This window comes from Protomyctophum bolini (genome assembly GCF_963924005.1).
Source record: "Protomyctophum bolini genome assembly, chromosome: 19".
Classification (NCBI taxonomy): Eukaryota; Metazoa; Chordata; class Actinopteri; order Myctophiformes; family Myctophidae; genus Protomyctophum; species Protomyctophum bolini.
In genome coordinates, this window is record NC_137880.1 from 22,134,365 (window position 1) to 22,157,989 (window position 23,625).

The 23,625-nt window shown below is 43.0% G+C and overlaps 2 protein-coding genes across 2 annotated transcripts in view; both read right to left on the bottom strand.

The window, feature by feature from the left end:
• The window catches only part of igf2r (insulin-like growth factor 2 receptor), a 48,827-nt gene extending 30,213 nt beyond the window's left edge, over positions 1 to 18,614 (bottom strand). Inside the window, exons 1-11 of the mRNA XM_080791571.1 lie at positions 18,378 to 18,614; positions 17,202 to 17,341; positions 8,293 to 8,414; positions 5,000 to 5,098; positions 4,204 to 4,336; positions 3,992 to 4,103; positions 3,649 to 3,757; positions 2,526 to 2,685; positions 1,290 to 1,488; positions 909 to 1,012; positions 485 to 649 (exon numbers count right to left, since the gene is read on the bottom strand). Of these exons, the coding sequence (XP_080647697.1) occupies positions 485 to 649; positions 909 to 1,012; positions 1,290 to 1,488; positions 2,526 to 2,685; positions 3,649 to 3,757; positions 3,992 to 4,103; positions 4,204 to 4,336; positions 5,000 to 5,098; positions 8,293 to 8,414; positions 17,202 to 17,341; positions 18,378 to 18,511 (1,477 nt within the window). The 5' untranslated portion in view covers positions 18,512 to 18,614. The remainder of the gene's footprint in view (positions 1 to 484; positions 650 to 908; positions 1,013 to 1,289; positions 1,489 to 2,525; positions 2,686 to 3,648; positions 3,758 to 3,991; positions 4,104 to 4,203; positions 4,337 to 4,999; positions 5,099 to 8,292; positions 8,415 to 17,201; positions 17,342 to 18,377) is intronic.
• Positions 18,615 to 21,257: 2,643 nt separating this feature from the next.
• Positions 21,258 to 22,565, bottom strand: LOC308334363 (vacuolar protein sorting-associated protein 4A-like; the record flags this gene model as incomplete). The annotated part of the gene is made up of 1 exon (XM_080791089.1): positions 21,258 to 22,565. One exon carries the CDS (start codon positions 22,563 to 22,565, stop codon positions 21,258 to 21,260), a length of 1,308 nt encoding a protein of 435 aa, XP_080647215.1.
• Positions 22,566 to 23,625: the final 1,060 nt, after the last annotated feature.

Sequence of the window (23,625 nt, forward strand, 5' to 3'; positions counted from 1 at the left end):
CTAGCATTTCTATTTACCTAGTCTCAGTTGCAGTCTGTGGGTAGCTTGAAACTTTTTATTTTATTTTATTAATGTAACAATTTTTACCATGGTAGATAGTTCAGCATGCCAATGTTTCATCAACAGAAAGGCTGTATTGTTGTTTTCATTAACTAGCTAGAAACAGGTTTTGAGGTTGTAGAAGGTTTGTCTATTATGACCAGTGTTGGGGGTAATGGTGTTACGAGTAACGGTGTTACTGTTACTGTAACGGAATACGGAAATTTAGTTTTTTGCAATTTGACTACTCGGTTACTTAGTTACCTTTTCCAAAATAATGGCGTTACTTCATTACATTCAAGACCAATATTTCCCTGTTCTTTATGTTGCCACAAAAGAAAGGGAAAATCCATCCAATGCCATTTCCTGATAATTGATGGACCCTGCCATCTGCTTCTATTAAAATGACACTGTTTTAAAAGGTTCAAGATCCATTGTGTCTCACCAGGGTATCGCGTGAGGGGCAGGAGGTCATAGTGCTTGGTGTTGTTGGAGACCCTACACAGCGGGTCCTCCGTCGCCTTCACACACGCATAGGCCGTCGGCCAGTTGAAATAGTACGTGCAGTCAGTTTCACCCACAAATGCAGGAGTGCCACGGCCACCGTTGGCTGAGGATGACACACGCACACGCGCGCACACACACACACACACACACACACACACACACAAGGTATTATGAATTTCTGCAACATGCACAACATTTTTATCAGGGCGATGAGCTGATCTTGTACATTTTGATTTCTTATGTGATTTAAGATTGATGAAACTGTTGAATTCCGGCTTGAAGATCTTGCAGCCTTAACTTTATTTATGTCAGGCCTACAGTATGTTCTGTACTCTTCCATAGGTTTTAAACTGGGGTCTCACCTGCGTTCTTGTCGCATTCAAAGTTAATGATGGTCATCCTCTGGAAGCCTGTGGAACACTTGCTGCCGTCTGGGTAGATGAGAGTCAGGTCTCCATCAGAATAGCTAGAGAGACAGACAGAGACATACTGTAGATCAGTCGTTTTCAACCTTTTCTGGATCAGTACCAACTTGAAAATCTCGAAAGCGTTTGCAGTCCACCCACATTCATTTTCAGAGCATGATTATTCCATTGATCAATCATTAATACATTAAGTTAAGTAATGTATTGGTGTTACTTTTATTTTATATCCTCCTGAAAAAATGTTGTGTGTTATAGACCCTCGCCCACAGGTTGAGATATAGTATAATAAAGATAATAGGCTCGTTTCGCTCTCCTTACCGGAGTGTCTGGTTCTTATATCTGCCAGCGACCTTCTTGACGTCTGTGTCAGTGGTTTTCACTTGGCAGGCTGATACATAGTTATCATCTCCACAGAGGGTCGAGCCAATTCCACCACACACGTTCAGATAGAATACGTAGTTGTTCTTCGGATCGCTGGACTTGGTCTCGGCATAGTAGGGAGGTTCAGACTCAGTGTCTGTGTCACATGCACACGCGCGCACACACACACACACACACACACACACACACACACACACACACACACACACACACACACACACACACACACACACACACACACACACACACAAAAGATTTGTCTAATAGTTCTAAATTGATCTGCTTCTCTAATTGCAAATAATTTAAAGCAAAAAGAATATTTTTTTTTTTTTTGAAAAATATTAATTAATTAATATTTTTTGCCTCAATTAGGGACACCAGGGTTAATTGTGATTAAGCATGATCAAACAAACGTATCGCTATAATTTGCCAATTCAGTTCAGTATTACTGTACCGTCCGTTACTATTATTTAATTATACTTTGTGATGATTAATAGTTTTTTATTTATAATGTTCAAAAGGTTCATTGCAAAAAAGGACATGAATATGAATATTTGAGGCGTACGATGGCGCTAGCTTTACATGGCTTTGTTTGATGTGCTGAATCTGATACATGGACTGATTCATGTGTTGAGTCACAATGTGCACAGAGGGTGTCAGAGCACGTGATCTGACTGGAAATAACAATGAGCTAGGGCAAGCCAGGAAGGTTAAAGTCACTTAAGATTATTTATAAACTTACTTCCCTTTTATGGAGGCTAAAAATACGTCCTCATAACTTACATAAGCATAGCCAGAGCCATAAAGTATAAGACAGAATTACGACAACTCTGTGCAATTCATGGGGCCAGGCTCTTCTACATAGACTTCTATTGAAAAGAGACAAACCGGAAGTTTACTGAATTTATTGGAGTCTATGGGCTCGCACGAGTACATGAACCACGTGAGCAGGCTGATTTCTGCCCCCTCAGTGTCGTAACTCTGTCTTACTCTATGGCTCTGGGCATAGCAAAGGTCTGACTGGACAGCAAGGCACATGCTACTCTGTGTGTGTGTGTGTGTGTGTGTGTGTGTGTGTGTGTGTGTATGTGTGTGTGTATGTGTGTGTGTGTGTGTATGTGTGTGTATGTGTGTGTGTGTGTGTGTGTGTGCGTGCGTGCCATCATCACTCACATTTGAGTGTGAGTGGAGTGAGGTCTATGGAGACTTCATGCTGATCGCTGGTCAGTTTGCAGGTGTGACTCTCCAGGTAGTCTCTGTGACAGGCATACTCCGTCCCCCACGTCACCTCATAGCGACAGTTGGCGCTGGCTGTGACCTTAGGATCGGTACCCTGGAGAGGAGAGGGGTATAAAATAATGAGTCTGTAGTGTGTTGAAAAAGGTTGGGGACCCAGACCTCAACCTTTGGGAAATTAGGTTATGGAAAATGATGACTGAACATTATGAACAAAATCACAGCATCAGGTACATACTGCACTGTACAGTAGTAGTATGGTTTGAAAAGTGGTTAGTGGGATATGATGTGAATAGGCATAATGGTGAAATATGAACTCGTTCATGCTACATTGGTACTGAACCACTGAATGCAGTTTTAAATCAGAAGATGTAATTCAGACCCCAAATGAAGGTGGTAGAGCGGAGACAAACTATTCTATTTATAGCAACAATCCTTAACCTTTGACCCTGGGCGCAGAATGCTGAGATGTGAACTCTGGTCTAATCAATTCTCCCGAAGCCTCTCCTCTCCCCTAATCTCTCTTACTTCCTCTTTAACCTGCGTTACTTAGACGCCTGACTTCTATAACTAACATCAATTAATACAGAGACACAGTATTACCGTTTGTTGTTGAATTAAAAATGTAGGCATTTAGCAGACGCTTTTAATCCAGAGCGATTTACAGTAAGCAAGGAAAACTCAGGTAACTCAGGAATAGTGTAAACAAAGAACCTATCCTCAGTCTAAATGGTATATTATCAAGAAAAAGATCTATAATCTGTGCATTGAGACTAAACAATTGTTTCATTAAGGCAGTTTAGAGAAAATGTGACATTTTGACTTTTAACATTTTTAGTCACATCGGACTCACTTCCATTTGTGAGAAAACAAAACCTTATTCTGAAGACAATCAAATTCGGGACCAATTCAATTAATTAACTGTATGTGGACAAGGGCAGTACTCCGAATGACGCATTATGATGGCCAATTAATATATGGAATATGTATTCATGTTCATGTTTTTTTGTGCTGCTTGTTCTGTGTGTATGTGCGTGCGTTGAGTGCATGCATGTCTCACCTCCTGTCTACCCGAAGGGCAGATGAAGGTAACGGTGACACCAGGAGTGTGTCCATTACAGAAGTCTGGAACAGAAGATTCAGTACCGACCTCATACCTCAGCTGCAATCTGAGGAGAGGAGAGGAGAGGAGAGGAGAGGAGAGGAGAGGAGAGGAGAGGAGAGGAGAGGAGAGGAGAGGAGAGGAGCAAACTTTGATGAACTAGTGAGCAGTGCAATCCAGACTCCTACCCTTCCTCTACTTTCAGGCAAATTTACGGACTGTTAAGCATCAGCCTTGATGGAGCACACTGCTTCTACAGTATATGGACAGTATGTGTGCAGTACAAGGTTTAGCAGAGTACCTGTCATTAGAAACCAGCTCTAGCTGGTGGGTGGGGGAGCCCATGCTGTAGGTACCCTGCTTGTTTTTGAGACATGCCGCCGATCCCTCGGGGCAGGAGGTGCCTGGTCGGTCTAGGAGGAGAGAGGGGGTGAGAGGGTGAACAACATTAAAGAATGAAGACTCTGGATCAAAACGATTTGTATGTCAATCCATGCATCCATATGTCCATACTGAGGCTGCGGCAGATGTTGATGTAAAAGTCCACTGAGTCATCGGAGTCGTCCACCAGGTATCCATCAGTCAGTTTGATCAGTGGGTTCAAGTCGTGTTTCTTTCCGTCTGTGTCAAACACATAGCAGGGCACCTGGACACAGACAGAGGATACCAGTGAAGAACCACTTGATTACATTTTTGACATATTTGATCACTTTCAAATCCTCTAAACTGTGATGTGATCATGTGACAATAAAGATGATTCAGATTCTATACTGGACTGGAGTTGGCTCTGTACTTTGACTACTCTACACGACTACACCAACACTCTGTCTACACCAAATCTCTACAACCTTATGTGTCGCAACACAATGCATATAGATCTGCTATTGTTGGCTAATGTTCCACCCAGAATATGGACGCTGGGGTTCAAGTGGTTAACAACTTAAGCAGTACAGTCAGTGCATATACAGTATAGAATAGAGTATACCCTGTTGTACAACAAATAGCAAAAACAGCCAATCTGCAAGATCAAGCTTCTGCTTCTGCTATTTCCGTTATGTGGCTTTGAAAATTATTAAAAATGTTAAAAGATCTTTACAAATGAGGGCCCACAGCTAAATCCAGTATACAATGTGTGAGTCAAACACATGAAAATGTTTGAGAACCAGTGCTGTATTGGACTGTACTGCGCACCGTCTCTCTGGATGGACTCATGTGACAGTCTAACCACCCACCCACCCCCCCCCACACACACACACACACACACACTATCTCTCTCTAAAAGAAAAACACAAAAAAACACCTACAGTACCTCTTTGTGCGGTTTGAATTTGCCACTCCTGCAGGCCAAGTAGGTCCTCCATTCAAAGTAATGCACACACTGAGACGTGGTGACAAACTCTGGGCTCCCCTGGGGAACAAAAACATTTTTACGTTTCCATCTCTGGATTCTTAGATACATAGATAAATAGATTTGATAGATACAGTAGAGTAGAGCAGACAGACAGACAGACAGACACAGTAGTATACTATAAATCGTAATTGATCCAGAGGAGCATTCAGTTCAGCAGTAAAGATCAAACAAAGATACAGGTTGAGCTATGGTAGAGAACAGCATAAAAGTAACACTGGTAAAAATACGATAACAAAATAATACAAAAGACAAAGTAAAGTAAAAAGATGACTTAACATCTTATCTAGCCCTCATGCGCATGAGCTGATCAGGTATTCTATACCAGTAGGTAGAAATAGAGGCGTAGGTATTGTGTGCAATTCATTATATCACTCTTAATCGTCACAATCATGTTATTACTATTTTTGACAGAGAGAATAGTGCAGTTTAGGCAGCCTGTCTCACTTTCATTTCATCAACTGTTTGTTGTAGACTTCTATTTAGTATGAAATGAAACCCCTTTTGAATGGCAGTTGACAGGAAACATGTACTGCAAGACTGCCGGACAAAAACACAGATCAGCCCACTAAACCCACTGGCAGGAAATAAATATCGTATCAGTGTCATGTCAAGATCTTGTTTCCAATGAGACATCATTTCAAAGCGTAGGTGTCATCATTTCAAACCCAGATGTGAGGCATACCTCTCATGCACCACTGAATCATTCTGGGAGTTCATAACCTTGACTACCGTCACAACTTGTTGTTTCAGTTCTTCATTGCTTATACTTGCCTCACAATATGCAAACACTTATTTGAATTGTATATAGGGCATAAGCAAAAATAATTGCATGGCTACAACCTTGTAGATCTGCTATTTTCCGTATTTTCTAATTATTCCAACAAATGCAGTGTTTGAGCTGTGCAGACCAGACAGAGTCATTATCTCCATCAGGCAGAGATATTGCATTACGTCTGTCTGTTTTGTCTGTCTACAGCTAATCTCACACACTACTACACAAAGCGGTGTCATATTTGTTGTGTGGGCCGCTAGCATGCCAGTTTTTTATCTGTCCGGCCGGCTTATGGGACCTACACTACTGAAAAGCCATTGCAACGCTCCCAACATCCCATGAGCTTCTGGCTCATTCGCAGGCAATTTGCCAGCACAAGCCAAGGCTGCGGACTGAAATGTCAACTCGTCAATGTTACATTGTAGTTGATAATCCATAATATAGCAAATATTTTTGGAGTATGTGCACACCAGAAGTAGCAGCCAGTGAGGCAGGAAATTATTCAATTTGCGACCTCTCATTAACTGGTGATACAAACATAATAAATGCAAGGCAATGGCATTAATCATCATACTTAGTACAAAGAACATTGAATGACAGAAATGACGTGCTGACATTGGACGTGGGAGTTTCACGCTCACATTGCAGTCCATACAGTGTGGACAGTCTGCAGCCGTTTGCCTTGTCATCGTAGACTCCACTCATGATATGGCTTACCAGTTTCAACATGGTCTCGATCAATTTCCTACATTGGCGATTTGTGAAAGCAAAGTTTGTTGACAAATGCCATGGATTCCTTTTCAGGACACTAATCGGGATCTCAGATTACATATCAATGATTTTACCGTCCTATTTGCGAGAAATTTCCAGATACAATAATGCAAAGCTCTTTACATTTGTCAAGTCTGAAGATGCAGCAGCAGAAATAGCTTTTGACTACAATAGTGCATATCGTTTGAAACAGTTTCATGCTGCGCATGCTGTGAATGCTAGGTACACACGCTGAAAACAATTGAGCTTGGCATGCCCAGACTGACATAAATACTACATTGTACATCATGTTTGTCCTAGTGATGACAACATACCGTACTATTTTTTGCTGTCAAAATATTTGTATCTAATAATACAGCCTGCTAGTACCTGCTAGTAGTACCATAATGATGCAATCCATAATATATACCTTCCCCGAACAGGCCCATGCATACTCATACATGCACAGAACCCCAAGAATTGTAATCATCACATGCCGCAGACATGAGGGAGAGGAGGGGCAAGCCTCCTGACAGAGATTTGCGCTCTATAGAGAGCACCGTTCTAGTTTACACTGAATTACAGTACATGTAGAGTGCACACTATGCACTATGGAGCAACTAACAATTTCAAATTTCAATACACATTTCCACGTGCCCCATGCTTAGATAATTATGTCAGGGATCGATAGCCTATCTATAGAGAAAGTATTACTGGATATAAGATGTAACCTCCCCTCATGAAGTAAATATTATAGGCTTTTTCGTTACATCAACCAATTAACATTGCAGTGCACATCACAAGTCTTGAACACGGCAACTTTATCATTATATATTGTAATTATCACAGTTGATAATGATATCTGTACTTGAATGCAGTGAACGAAGCCAATCAACATTACAGACAGCCTACAAGGTGAACAGTGTTAAATGCAGTCATCTGTCCTTCTGGTAATGTTTTCCACTGCCTTGTGGTTTCCTAGTTCTTTGAATATCTACTACAGAATCAGTATTTTCAAAGTCAAGCCATTCAAAACGGAAATGAACTTCATGTAAATTGAAAAGCATTGCTTAATGTGACGCTTGTTTTGAAGTTATTATTCTAGTTTTCATGACCACCAGCAACATTGGATATTAGATACATACGTTAGATAAAGTTAACATTAGTATCACACTCCGGCTTTGGACAGCTTAACTTAAGTGCTCAAGACGTCTCCACACGTCTTTATAATTACACCCGTAGAGGGCCCAGGATGTGTAGGGCCGTTGCTAGGCAGCGTCATGTTTCGCCCATGCGCGCAGCCGTTCACTTCCTTGTTTACGGCCTGACAAAACTGTCTAGTGTCTATTCTCTATAATCTACGTCGGTGTCCATGGTTTTGATCAGAACAGCAATGTTCTGTCCTCGTTTCTGACTTAACCAAGCGTCTCGTTTGGAATATCTAATATCTTCTAAAGAGAGATTAGATGTGACAGCGCGAGGTAGTAATGGAAGATTATACCTCCCGGGGGGAAAAGGAAGCTGGGGCTTTTCAGAGTAAAATTTGCCTCATCTGCTGGTAACTCTAGCACCTTTTACGGCATACTGAGGAGCGGTGTGAACCTCACAAAAATGTGCACAATGGACATGATGAGCACCTTCAACTTGTGCGCGTGGACCATTTTCTCACCAAGGTTTTTCCACACAGGAAGCTGACGCTGGTCTGTATGTTGTTGTTGCTGGTGGGACATTTGCTGGTGGTGTTGTAGTCCAACACGGAGCCAGTTGTAGGATTCCTCAGTGACAGGTCACCTGGACAGGTAAAGGACAGAACAGCAGTGGGTTAACGTTATGGACCAGTACGATTCCTCAGTGACAGGTCACCTGGACAGGTAAAGGACAGAACAGTAGTGGGTTTACGTTATGGACCAGTACGATTCCTCAGTGACAGGTCACCTGGACAGGGAAAGGACAGGACAGCAGTGGGTTTACGTTATGGACCAGTACGATTCCTCAGTGACCTGGACAGGTAAAGGACAGGACAGTAGTGGGTTTACGTTATGGACCAGTACGATTCCTCAGTGACCTGGACAGGTAAAGGACAGGACAGTAGTGGGTTTACGTTATGGACCAGTATGATTCCTCAGTGACCTGGACAGGGAAAGGACAGAACAGCAGTGGGTTTACGTTATGGACCAGTACGATTCCTCAGTGACCTGGACAGGTAAAGGACAGGACAGTAGTGGGTTTACGTTATGGACCAGTACGATTCCTCAGTGACCTGGACAGGTAAAGGACAGAACAGCAGTGGGTTTACGTTATGGACCAGTACGATTCCTCAGTGAGAGGTCACCTGGACAGGTAAAGGACAGGACAGTAGTGGGTTTACGTTATGGACCAGTATGATTCCTCAGTGACCTGGACAGGGAAAGGACAGAACAGCAGTGGGTTTACGTTATGGACCAGTACGATTCCTCAGTGAGAGGTCACCTGGACAGGTAAAGGACCGTCACAGAACAGTAATGTTTACAACAGGCCAGTAGCATTGCTCAGTGACAGGTCACTGGTCATTTAAAACAGTGGTTCCCAAAGTGGGGTCCGGGGACCCCCAGGGGTACCTGAGGGAGTTCCAGGGGGGACCCATCTATTTTGTTCATGTTCATAAAGTGCTAAAGTGTTTAAAGCAGTGGTTCCCAAACTTACATTTAGACGTCTACATTTAGATGTCTACATTTAGACGTCTGTATACATTTAGACCAGTGGTTCCCAAAGTGGGGTCCGGGGACCCCCAGGGGTACCTGAGGGAGTTCCAGGGGGGACCCATCTATTTTGTTCATGTTCATAAAGTGCTAAAGTGTTTAAAGCAGTGGTTCCCAAACTTACATTTAGACGTCTACATTTAGACGTCTACATTTAGACAGTGTCCCCCTGAGTGCCTTCCCAGTGCCTCCCCAGTGCCTCCCCAGTGCCTCCCCAGTGTGCCCCCCCGAGTGCCTTCCCAGTGCCTCCCCAGTGTGCCCCTGAGTGCCTCCCCAGTGTCTCCCCAGTGCCTCCTCAGTGCCTGCCCAGTGTCCCCCAGTGTCCCCCCAGTGTCTCCAATAGCAATAATACAAATTAATCTTAATGTATTAATCTTATTAATTAATGAATCAAATTAATTAATTAATTAATCAAAATTGCGGCCTGTGCCCAGCACCATGCCAAAGCTTTTTCCTGCAGGAAACACTGCTTGTGGTTGTAAATATATTGTTATCCGTGTTGCGAGGATGAGAGGGTACCTGGAAAAATATCTACCCCAAAAGGGGTACCTGGTCCAAAAAAGTTTGGGAACCCCTGATTTAAAAGGTCAAGGACAGTGTGTTTACAGTGGGCTAGGTAGACAGACCATTTAAATCAGTGGTTCCCAAACACTTGTGGGTCACAGACACATTTTTATGGGTTCCTTTATAAAAGAAGCAAAGAACTTTCCCAAAAAAGCTAAATATTTCTTGAATTACCGGTAAAAAGAAATTCAACGCGCTGTGAGCTTATATATCTGCTATTTTTGAATAGCCAATACAAAAATCTAAAATGACACAGATCTATGCTTTCCCCTTTTTAATGGGTTAAGCTCCATTTAGAATTGTTTTTAACTGTACAAGCTCACAGTGCATGACGCGTTGTGAGCTTGTAGAGAGGCTATTTCTGAAACATTTTGATGCCAGGGTTAAAGTGGTTAACAGTGTAGGTGGTTATCATTCACTGGAAAGCACAGGTCAAATTCCAGCAGAGAACTGTACTGTACAGTATATACTGTATATGGCAGACCTGTGATAAAGAGTAAAACCACGGCAGCCTAAGATGTTCTAAACGGATTTAAAGACAAATGGGTGTCTCACAAACATACTGGTAGAAGACAGCTTGGTTTGGCCGCCTTTGCACCTACGTAGCATCAACATGCGTCCAGGTTGACTCAATCCGATTTCAGCACAACTCATGAATTCAGGTGTAAATGCAACCAAGACGCATTGAAAATGCAAAACGTTGAAAGGTGGTCTTATTATTAATAAAGTAAGTAAATGCAATCAATGTGTCTCCAATCTACATAAAACTACATTTTGGAGACAGAAGTTCACCTCTAATAAAACTGTGACAGGGAGACTGGAACGTAAACGAAACTTTTATAAAAAAGAAAATTATAATTTATTTTCAAATGACTCCGATGACAACGGGTATGTAAATTATGGAGAAGTGATAATACAGTAGCAAGCATTTTACATGGGAGAGAGAGAACAGAGTTCTCAAGCTCACAGGCTGTGAGCTTGTAGATTGGCTGTTTCCTGTGAGCGACACCATCGTACAGAAAAGTATACAGTAACTCAGGTTTAAAGGTTGATGAGAGAAGACAATGATCCGCGCATCATGTAAAGTCTGTTCTCAGCCATTTAGAAGCAAACGAAACAGGAAGATCAGTCACACGCAGCCCTTTCCCATTGCCTTCCCCTCTGACCTTACCATGTAGTCAAATGATGACAGCATATGTTTTGACTGGATGGGTCGCAGCCCGTCTACAGTAAGGTCAGGCTGTTACAGACATGAGTTGAGGTCCCTTCGTCCGTGCGTGCGTGTGTGTGTGACTGGCAACAGGGGGTCGGGAGAGGTCGGCCAGGTCAAAACATTATTCTGCCAGGCTGTCTACTGGCGTCCTATGTAGAGATAAACTTGGCCTGAGAATGATAGACCCTGCGGTGTGTTTTTGTGTGTGTGTGTGTGTGTGTGTGTGTGTGTGTGTGTGTGTGTGTGTGTGTTTTACAGCAATAGTGGCCAGTATTAGTAATGAGACATGATGACACTGGGGAAATAGAGAAATTAGTAGAGGCTCGAATATGTATATATATATATATATATACTCCTGAACATGACTCATATTATACGTCATATACAGTACATACACACCATTTTTTAATATATATATATATATATATATATGTGTATATACACAGTATACATACTGTACATACATATACACTTACACACACACACCGTTTGTGTTATATATCTGTATATGCCTTAATTGTTAATTTTGTGTGAATTAGACCGTGTGGGGCCTTTGAAATGCAGTATGACATGTTTACCCAAATGTTGAAGGTTTTTAAACTAACTTGATTGTCATACATTCAGTAGGAAGATTCAGAGGGAGACAGTGTAGGAGGGACAGACAGTAGGAAAGCTGTGGGGGTGTAGGAGAGACAGACAGTAGAAAGGCTGAGATGGAGACAGTGTAGAAGAGACACAGTAGAAAGGCTGAGATGGAGACAGTGCAGGAGGGACAGACTGCTGATCTGTTTTGTTTGTTTGTTTGTTTGTTTGTCCGTTCGTTCAGCCAGAATTGATGCATAAATGAAAAATCTTTGAGGATAACACAATACATTTATTGTGGTCCTCATTAATTGCATATGGTTCTGGAGAATGTCATTGTCCCCCAAGAGTGACAGTCAATCAAACCTCTCCCAACAGGCAAAATGTCCCACTGAAATCAAACTGCCAAATGAAGTGTCTGGTGTAATGGTGATTAGGACCTGTCTCGCACACGCACACGTACACACTACACAGTCACACACACACACACACACACACACAAAGTGAAATGTTCCCCTGGGCGATTACTGATAAGCAACAACACACTCACTAAACTAATAGGTCTACTGCGAGAGTGTGTGTGCGTGCGTGTGTGGCGTGCGTGTGTGCGTCAACACTGCAGGTTCTCCTATCTCTAGTGGGCCATAAAGGAATGTTTTTCAGCCGTACTCTGTGACCTACTAACTAACCAACACCAATTATGCAACAGTACAGACAGACCCTGATACACGGCCTACAGTACCAACAGTATGAAGCTCAGCCCCAGACAGACCCTGATACACGGCCTACAGTATGAAGCTCAGCCCCAGACAGAACCTGATACACGGCCTACAGTATAAAGCTCAGCCCCAGACAGACCCTGATACACGGCCTACAGTATGAAGCTCAGCCCCAGACAGACCCTGATACACAGCCTACAGTATGAAGCTCAGCCCCAGACAGAACCTGATACACGGCCTACAGTATGAAGCTCAGCCCCAGACAGACCCTGATACACGGCCTACAGTATGAAGCTCAGCCCCAGACAGACCCTGATACACGGCCTACAGTATGAAGCTCAGCCCCAGACAGACCCTGATACACGGCCTACAGTATGAAGCTCAGCCCCAGACAGACCCTGATACACGGCCTACAGTATGAAGCTCAGCCCCAGACAGACCCTGATACACGGCCTACAGCACCATCCACATGATGTACAGATCAGATCAGGGACACAAGTGGCTTGTCTCAATCAACCGCAAAGTAGGCTGAAGAATGCATTGTGAATGTTTATGAAAGAGGACGAGAAGAGAGTGGGAAGGGTGTTTGTGTGTGTGTGTGTGTGTGTGTGTGTGTGTGTGTGTGTGTGTGTGTGTGTGTGTGTGTACTGTGTATGCATGCTTTTTTTAGGGAAACTGGAGCATTTTCAATTTCTCCATTTATCAGTTTCTTGGTGTGCTCCTTGTCATGGCGGTGTCATGTGATAGGTCGGCTGCTCTAACATACCTCTGACCCCATTCATCACACTGAACTATTTGTTTGTTCTCTGGTTTGAGTCCTTCTTGGCTGCATTCCCTTCTTCCTCCAACCAACATTCTCTGGGCAAGCTTGTATTTTAAAAAAAACCTTCCTTGTATGCAGCCCAGGCCTAACTGTATGACTGCTACCCAGATTTGGTGTTGATTATCATGCCCTGCCTGTATCCCAGAAGTCTAATATCTCCCTTGGCCAGAGGGATTCTTCCCTTAGCATAAGTGGTATCGTTATGTTTAGTTTCCCACGCAGGAGAGCAGGGGTTGATGGTGGTCACCGTCACCGGGACCAAGTACAACATCTAATAATATTTTGTCCCATAACCTCATCTATTATTCTAGAGTAACTTTTTAGAGCACTTTATGGCCCATTTGTGGGAGTCCAACCGTCCAAAGTCACTGGATGAGGAACATGTTTTCAAATCGATTAACTGGATTTCCTGAATGACCATTATTAACAGAGAGGTGGAAAGCAAGCGTTGGTTGAATGGCTTTTTCTTAGTGAATACTAATCAAGTCCCTACAATATGTTGCACTTACGTCCTCTACATTTACACATCCTAACTGTTAAGGAGCAGTGGTGGTGTTGTTAAAATGAATTGTTGTTAATTAGCACAACAATCATTGGGTGTTTACATGCCATTTGTTAATGTGTTGTATGTGGATTTTTACAAAGACCATTTAATTGTCATATGTCTTTATACATGTAAAGAATGCATCTGTAAAAACACAATAAACAAAGTGGTGGAAAAAGCATAGCAATCATTGCTATAGTGTTTGTTCACTATCGGCCTCCCCATCTGTCCAGCTCTTTAAAACAAAAAATAAACAAATGTTCAGACAAAGATTTCGTCCAATCAGGAGAGAGAACTCATGCAGAATACAGAATAAACAAGTGGAATTTGAAGAGAACCAACTAAAAAACGAGTAGACAACTACATTTTAACTGGAATACTATAAAATTAAAGCTGATAAATGATCTCTCTCTTGGTTGGATGAAACCAGTTATTTTTCTCCTTCCTGCCTCGGGCCCTGTGGCCTGTGATTGCACATGATTGGATCAGTGAGAAGCCCTGTCGCATAATTAGCACCAAGCCAGAGGAATACAAGATGTGGATGTGTGGGTGGAAGGATAAGGTGGTTGGCTCGGTTTGAGTATAGCAGAATCTCTCTCACTTCATTCACTTCGTTGTACGTCAAATAGCGAAAATAGAAGATTTTCAATGTGTCGCAATAAGATGCAAATTTGTGAGCTTGCTATTTCTTTTGCAGAATGTAAGCCTACAGTATGCCCAGAATAAGGATGGTAGTGTTCTTCATTTTGTACTACATTCATTATTTTACCTGTCTATCTACAGTAAGTAATAGACAGTATGATGGTTTTGGTGTCTCACTGATATTCCACAATAGTTACAGTACTTTGTAGCTACTTTTTTAATGATTGAATGACCTTACATTTTCTATGGTAATTTTATTTAAAGTGCACTTGGATGTCTATCCATCCATGTTGAAAATTGAATCAGAATTCTTGTCTTCATTGAAAAACGCACATTTCATCTCAGAGTACTGAATAGAAAGGAAACACCTTGCCCAACCCCATTCCAACCCCATTGTGTTTCCCAAAAGCTCCAAGCTGAAGTTTGAGCAATAAAGAGTTTAAAGAAAACAGACAAACAAAACCAATAAAGTAAACTTGTGGCGTTCCAGTGTCTGTCTTGTTCCATGCCATTCCCCAGAAACCATGGTGTGAGGGAGCTAGCACCAGCAGCTTAGGTTTTAGGTCTCCCAGACCATTTCTGACACACTGCTGAGTTAGACTACATACTCTCTGGCTGAGTGTGTCCCAACAGCGAATGGTCATTGGTGGAAAGGTCACGGCCACAGGCGGCAGGGCAAGTAGCTGTAGTATTGTTCTGAAATAACTCTGACAGACTGACTGACAGATACCCTCCAGCTTTGAGAGGCCATGGGCAAAGAAGCTACAGTACAGTATCTATATAAGCCTGCAACATGACGTGATGCGCTGTGAGCTTGTAGATTATAGTAAATCTGCTATTTTCACCTAATGCTAATTTTACCATGTTTGTCCTGTTGCTCGAAAAATTATTATATTATGTCCTACTCTACTGTACTGACAGTGAATAACTTGATGGTACCACAGCTTCTCCGTCAGAAATGCTGATTCTGAGCACAGAGTGTGAAATCCCTGTGTCTAACTCCCCAAGGCTGCCTCAGAGAAGCTTCCGCAACATCACCAGGAAAGCATTCATTACAACGTTACACAGGCAGGCAGCTGGCCTAATAGGACAGAGCTGATTTCAGTTAGCACTGACCTCATCAAAATAAAAATATATATATTTAAAGAATATGGGTGTCTAATTTTCAAGCATTCCTCCGTGTTTTATGGTAGTGGATGCTTGCTTGCTGTTGGCAGCCCCCACAGTATCAATTTGTGACAATGTGATTAGCCACAGACCAGAACTTCAGTTTACCCACAGCACTAAAGACTCTCTCTTAACATTAACAATACCTCACATTCACTTGGACTAAAAGTAATTATTAGCAGTTATTTATCATTCATTATAGTTATCATTATTTAGAAACATAATGTGAACAATATTATAGCTGGCCACATTCTCTCTGAAATGAAAGACACATTTAATCTTAATAGCAAAAGCTAGTGTATGAGTATACTAGCTTTTGCTTTTAATTGTTGGTATTTTCAATGTTTTGTGTAAAGCGGCATGTTTTGAACTACCTTCTTGTTGAAAGGCACTATACAACCAAACTAATCTTTCCTTACAAAGACTTCTGGCCTGGCTTCAGCTGCAACATCAGCACAGAGATGAGATCTGCAGATACTAAACCTAATACAGTACTGATAAAGGGCTGACAGCTTCCCTTATGTCTGCGTGAGGCTCCTGTGATGTCAGTAGGTACTAGGGTCAGCTGGGTTTCGCCGCCCTCTGATTGAAGGAAGCTCTTGAAGGAAGGGGAAACGGCAATCTTTTACAGTTTCACTTAATACCTTATAGACACATTTGAAGTATCTCAGGCTGCTTAAAGTATTGAAATGGAAATTAAACCTACTATGACCACAGACGTTCATACAATGTCAATTCAACTCAGCCGGGAAATGAGTCATAACATCCACAAGATCTAACGCAACATAAGATGAGAAGTCATTATGAATGTTGAATAGAGTGGGAAGTGTAGTTAGTGTGTGTGTGTGTGTGTGTGTGTGTGTGTGTGTGTGTGTGTGTGTGTGTGTGTGTGTGTGTGTGTGTGTGTGCTAGGCAATAAATCAAATTCTCGAATAGATTGATTTTAATTAACAAGATGGAAGTTCAGCTGCTGTCTCTTTGGGCAGACAATGTGAATTTTGTATTGAGAACCTAATGATGCTATGCTGTGCTTGTGTATAAAATGTATTGTTAATCCCGGCAATGACAATAAAAACAATAAGTTGAAAAAGAAATGATGGAATTTCAATATGAAGATCATGCAATATTTTCCTTTACAGTATTTCTCATAGTGTAGTCAAATAATTCACCAAAAGCATTGTCTCTCCATCTCTCCGTTGCCTCTCTTTTAACCTCTGTTATTAACATGAATATGATTTAAATAAAGATTTATAAAAGATGGAGGTGAGTTGTAGGATTACTTAGTTAAGAGAATGTGACACTGACAACACAACATGGAGAGATGTTGAATATTTAAATACTTCCATTGCTAATAGTTCCCAGCTCTGTAGGTGAGAGAGTACCAGTATGTCAAGTAATTTTGTGATGTTCCACTCATTTCAGTGGTTCTGTAATTCAAGTCTCACTGTACTCACCGACAGACTGCTGCTGCTGTGTGGTGAGGTTGTACTGTACTCACCGACAGACTGCTGCTGCTGTGTGGTGAGGTTGTACTGTACTCACCGACAGACTGCTGCTGCTGTGTGGTGAGGTTGTACTGTACTCACCGACAGACTGCTGCTGCTGTGTGGTGAGGTTGCGGGCACAGACAGCAGTGCCAGGTCCACAGGTTGTGTCTGGCGACGACTCACACAGCTTCAGGGTGTACCTGACCCCGTTGTCCCGGTCTATGGCTTCCCATTTATAACTGCAACATGAGAGCACCACAGTCATCTCCAATTAGAATCAAAGCATGTTTTGTCTCAGTCCGCCTAAATGCACTGAGTGAGTCTCGCTGCTTGTTTATTCAAAGCAGTAATAAAATAGTTACCGGTACTCAACGTTGGAGTGATGAGATGCGTTAAGTGATTTTGTTCATAAGGGTACCTTTAGCCTTTTTACAACTATTCGTCCCCACACGTGTCACATTTGCCATTGACAATGAATGGAGAATTTACATCATATGTGTCTAGGCAAATCAGCTTTTCTAAACACAGTGCAACTGTTTTAATTCATCTCGGGGCATATATATATATAAATATCACATAAATTCAGTTGTCATCTTACATGTTCATGATGAAAAAAGGAGGGGTTTTTTTTACATTGTATCATCATGGTTAAAAGATAATAACATAAGTTGACAAATTAATTCATGAAGAAGTATATAAATTTTTTATTGGATGATGTACGACATGAGTGCCCCTCACATCACACAGGTGTGATGTTTTAACCTATACAACCCTTGTGGGAAGAAAAAGGATATGGACAGGTCTGGAAGAAACAAATCATTGCCCATTTCTTTTTGAAGAATATGTGTACTGTTAACGTTGCCAACTGTTGCCTGTAAATCACTAGTATTTGCTTCCATCTACCATATGCTTGCTATCAAAAGCTCTGAGGTACACAACACACAAGTCAAGGTGATCTACTTGTCTGCCTTTTGCATAGCTGGTCCTGCCAGTTAACAGTTTACAGTAGGTTACTTTCCTCTATCTATTCCAACCACTTTACAATTTAAACACAGGGCAAGCAGAGTAGTGCAGGTTCTGTCTCTACGCCAGAGAAAGAGTCAACAACAGGAGCAAGGGAAGGGAGGGGGAGACTGAATGGAAACATTACAATGCAGCTATAATATAAACATAACAGCAATATGGATCATAATGCAGCAGTAATGTTGCCATTTCCGGCCTTCGCTCTTTGTTCGTGTCATAAACAGATCTTTCCTCTCTGTCTGGGTGTATTACCTGCACAGATCATGGTACCACAAGCTGTCATCCGAACCATCTGCACCGGACGGTACCAGCAGCAGCACCACCACCAGTAACCATAGATCCATTTTTAGCGATGCGCAGCGGTTTGACTTCCAACGAAATCCCATGTTTTTTTTTAATGTTGTTGTCTTTTTTTTTTTATCTCAATCTTGTTTACAGCGTTGAGGTGTACTAAGAAGGCGCCGTTTGCGACATGATACAGCAAACTGGTCCCGGGGTTGCGAGCTATGCTAGCAGGAACTGACCCAATCACATGACAGACTCGCAGCATGACAACGAGACGTCACGTGTGCTTATTCAGAGCTCTGACTCATCGGTTCATTATGAACAGGTATTACTGTTAGCATGGACCAGAGTAGGACAGCCAGGCGAGAGCCTTAGCTGTTACCCTGTCTAAGACAAATTTCTTCCTCGGGAGACTAATAAAGTATATCTCTATCTCTATCTCTACCCTGTATGCAGATTCAAACTTCTGAAAAAGAACATATTATTTAGTATGACATAGACAGGGTAAAAAGGGGAGAGCACACGTGTACCCTGGGTATTGCTTGCTAGTTGCTGCATAGGCCTACAGTGAGTTAGCCTATTTGTCTGCACTCACTACTGACACACACAATATTAATTACATGATTATGTGCCATTCTACTGCCTACTCATATTTTGGTTGACATCTGATAAACATATTCTTTCCTACATGTATGTCCAGCTTTGAGGGTCTGTCTGTGTAAACACAAACCTTCAACAAGCACGTGTAACACAAACATTGAAGACAAAAGTGGCCTGTTCTGATCACAGTGATTGTTCTGACATCACTGTGCTGGCTGAGACTTTGTCCGCCAGTGGGTGGTGCTGTTTTACAAGTTATTTTGAAGATTGTACCTTGTTTTAAGACAGGTGTTTTGCATTGTGTAATCAGCTCTCTGCTGAGCCTGCTCAAGGTGTGCTAGATTGTAATTAGCAGGGCAGCACAGTGCACACTAGTTTTCTCAGTTCAGTTGTGTGTGAAGTCAGACAGAGACAGATGTCCTTTGTTTCTTGTTGTGCGACAAAGCATCGTCTGTGAGTATCTTTTGCATCTTCATGATTATGTATGTCATAATAATGATTATTTATGTTACATTTGAAATCCAACTGATGTTTTGTTGTATTTGTAGCTACTTGTTACAGTTTTACTCTGGGACTTCAGTATTGTTACACCTGATACTTTTGTCCGGAGTTATCTTTCTGCCTAACTGTGCCTCAAAGCAGCGAGGGAAGAACAAGTGATGTTCTGTCATCGAGGTGCCAACTTGCACGTTGTACATGGACTTGTGCGCATAGCAGAGCGTGCAAGTACTGCCAAACTCTACGAACTCACAATCAGCCCCTCTATAAAATATTATATATACCTACCTTGAAGCGTACCTTAGTTACATACGTTACCTTTTACCTACCCAACATTGAAACATATCTTTATTACATCAACATCAACAGCCAATTATAACCACGCATATATGCCATGCATACCACTTTTGATCCAACCGACCACAGTACGTGCGCGCTCTGCTTGTGCAAGTAATAACTGGGTTGGGCATGCATGTCCAACTTGCATCGTTCCAAGTAGGCCAGTCCCAATGGCACGGCTCTAGTAATTATAATGCACTCTTCTGGGTGGACAGGAAGCTCCCGTCTTTCGCCACTATACACATCGTTGGTCAGACGATCACACAGTATGACATCACTGGTCAGATGATCACACAGTATGACAGGATGAGTTCCAGATGGGTAATGTGTCCCAGAGTACCTGGAAGTTCGGGTTGCTCACTTGTTTAGCCCAAATCTATTAGTTCTCATGAGGCCAGCTGCGGGTCCTGAAGTGTGTAAAGTATTTCCATTGTGGCAATACCGATGAGGTAACCGTATGATACGTACATGATGTGTATAGCTCTCAGCTGCGATTGTGTTTGAAATAGATAATCTCTCTGAGAGAAAGGAGGTCCCGCACACTGTCTTCACTTATAAAACAGATACCTGATGAAGGTCCTCATTATCCACACTGGTTGCCTGCTCCATCGACACACCTGTCCCTGTAGGTGTGCAAAAGGACTTTTTTTTTGTCCTACATAATCTCTCTGATTATCATCCAACTCCTTTTCTGCTCTTCATCCCTCAGAGCAGTGATGCTAGCCTCCTTCCTCCTGTAGAAATTGATGAATTTATTTGTGAAGCTTTCAGGTCTTCCTCTCACGGAAGACCGGAAACAAAACATACATGTAACTTTACTTTAAAAGCATTCCCACAAATTGAAATGATAATGAATGAAAGACAACATATGAGAAAGGATGCATCAAGTAAACATGAACAAGATGGAGAAAAAAAATCTTCCAGACTAAACTACTTTGTTACTAAAAGAAATAACATTATCCCATAGGGATCTTTCAGCCTCTGGGCGAAACAGCACATAATCATTTCAAAGAGCAATGTAGGCCATTTCAGGTTGTTTTCTTGTATGACCACTAGATGGAGGTGTTTCATTAAGTCATACCAAAGACTGCAAATGGGACCTAATACCACCCTGCTTGGCACTCAGGCTCTATCTGGGCCTATGGCTCGGCATGGCTTACTTTTTTTGGAATTGGAGAAACAGCCTCTAAGAGGTGCACATACATTCACCACATTAGCTAAAGGTCAGTACAGCTGACAGCCTTTCTCTCAGTCAAAGATGTGTTCAACAACAGCAGTGGGGTCCAGGGACCCTCAGAGTTCCTTGAGGGAGGTCTGTAACCCGGGGTGTTACAAATGTTTCTATTTGTACACTCAAGTTATGTGGACCAGTTGAAATTGCACCGAGCTACAATGTCTCTTCTGTCGCTCTCAACCGTCCATTCCAAAGTCCTCCGTGAACTTCTTGAGCTTCAGCAGGTCTTCGCTGTTGACTGTGGGGCGCGTGGTCGACAGGGAGTGCTCCATGTCGGCCATGCGTACTATGGGCTCCAGCAACTTGTCGCTCTGCACGTCGTTCCAGGTCATCTCCTGGGCGTCGGGGTCGCCGGGTGAGCACGGCGTCCAGAGGTCGTCCACCACAGTGTGGCCGTTCCTCGGGGACGGGCCACGCACCCTCTTGAAGTGCGTGGCGGACTGTACCTTCCTGACGGGTTGCATGAGGGCGTCACGGACGATGATGCTGATGTCGGCGCCTGAGTAGCCGTCCGTCTTGTGCGCCAGCTGCCGGAAGTTGTCGTCACTCAGGCAGTGTAGCGTGCTGCCGAGGTGCAGGCGGAACATCTGGGAGCGGGCCGGCTCCTCTGGCAGCGGGATGTGGATGCGCCTCTCGAAGCGCCGGCGGATGGCGGCGTCCAGGACCCAGGGCGTGTTGGTGGCGCCCAGCACCAGGATTCCGTCGGCGTTGTTCCCCACGCCCTGCATCTGCACCAGGAACTCTGTCTTGATGCGGCGGGCGGCATCGCTCTCGTTGTCGTTGCGCGAGCCGCACATGGAGTCCACCTCGTCTATGAAGATGATGGAGGGTTTGTGCTGGCGCGCCAGCTCGAACAAGTTCTTCACCAGCTTCTCGCTCTCGCCTAGCCACTTGGACACGAGGTCCGAGGAGGATATGGAGAAGAAGGTGGAGTTGTTGGCCTCCGTGGCCACGGCCTTAGCCAGGTACGACTTCCCCGTTCCTGGTGGGCCGAACAGCAGGATGCCTCGCCACGGAGTGCGCTTGCCCGTGAAGAGATGGGGGAACTTGATCGGCATGATCACGGCCTCCTTCAGGGCCTCCTTGGCCCCCTCCAGTCCGGCGACGTCGCTCCACTTGACGTTGGGTTTCTCCATCACGATGGCTCCCATGAGCTGTTCCTGACGTTTCTTCGTCTCCTGGTCCTCACCACCGCTGTCGCTGTCGTCCTTGTCGTTGCCCTGGGCCTCCTTCACACGTTTCCTGCCCCGCTTGTCCTTGCTCTGCAGGTATTCTTTGAGCATCTCCGCTCGCTCCAGGTACTGCTCGCATTTCCCGCGTATGCTGCGCTTCTGTTTGTCACACTTTATGTCATATCTGATGGCATGCAGGAAGTACTCCACGCCGTGCTCGTACAGGCGCTTGGCTTCCTCATAGTTGTTGGCCTTGTCCTCCTCCGTGGCTCTGGTGATGAGATCGATGGCTTTCTGTAATTTCGACATCATTTCATCCGACCGTTATTGCCGTGGACCAAATGTATCGATGGGCAGACAAACAGCACATCTGTCCGGAAAATAAGCTGGTAAACGGCTAAACTGTTTATAAGGGGACAGACATGACGACAGAGTTACATGAGTGTGACGTTACACAGACATAGCACAAACCGTTTCCCATATTGGATTTGCGGCAGGGACGTCATGCATGGTCCACTGGGGCAATATAAAGGAATGTACAGTAGAAAAAGCCATGTTCAAATGCGTTGTTATAGCAACATTATATGGGTTGTTATAGCAACATTATATGCGGTGTTATAGCAACATTATATGGGTTGTTATAGCAACATTATATGCGTTGTTATAGCAACCACAGATAGCAACTCTGTGCAAATCTAGAAAGATCTGACCCTTCCTCATGCAAAAACTTTTACAAAAGAAAAAATTGCAAAAAGAAAAATGTGCGCACACACAACTGCATAAAGCTGAACCCCCACCGAAGCAAAGATTTGAGTAAAATGCTATTCATTCAAACTTTTGCACAAATGTTCATTATTTTTCATTTGCTATTTTTGAATAGCCAATGTATAAAATATGGTTAAAGTGGTTAATAAGGATTATGATGCAAAATGAGGTAAGATTATGACACAGATGCTTCCCCAGTTTTAATGGGTTAAACTAAAGGCTGTATAGGAAAATAACAACCTGTTGACTGCCTGCCTGACATACACTGTGTCCAAGGTTCAGTAGTAAGTAATAATAATAATAACTTTATTTATATAGCAGCTTTCTAGGCATGAGGCACAAAGTGCCCAGCATTGGATGTCATTGGATGTCAGTCTATCAGCGCACTGAGCGCAGCGATGTTGCACCCGCTTCAAACGTTATTAATCAAATCAATATGGCCATGATCAGAAGCTTGGAATAGAGCCAATAATATGTGATAATCAGACATAATAGGAAATACGGAAGTGAAACTACTGACACGTTATAGGCCAGTCAATCTAAGATTTGACCCAAAAGAAATTGCAATAGTAATCATTCAAGGTTTTTTATGATCATTTGGATCATA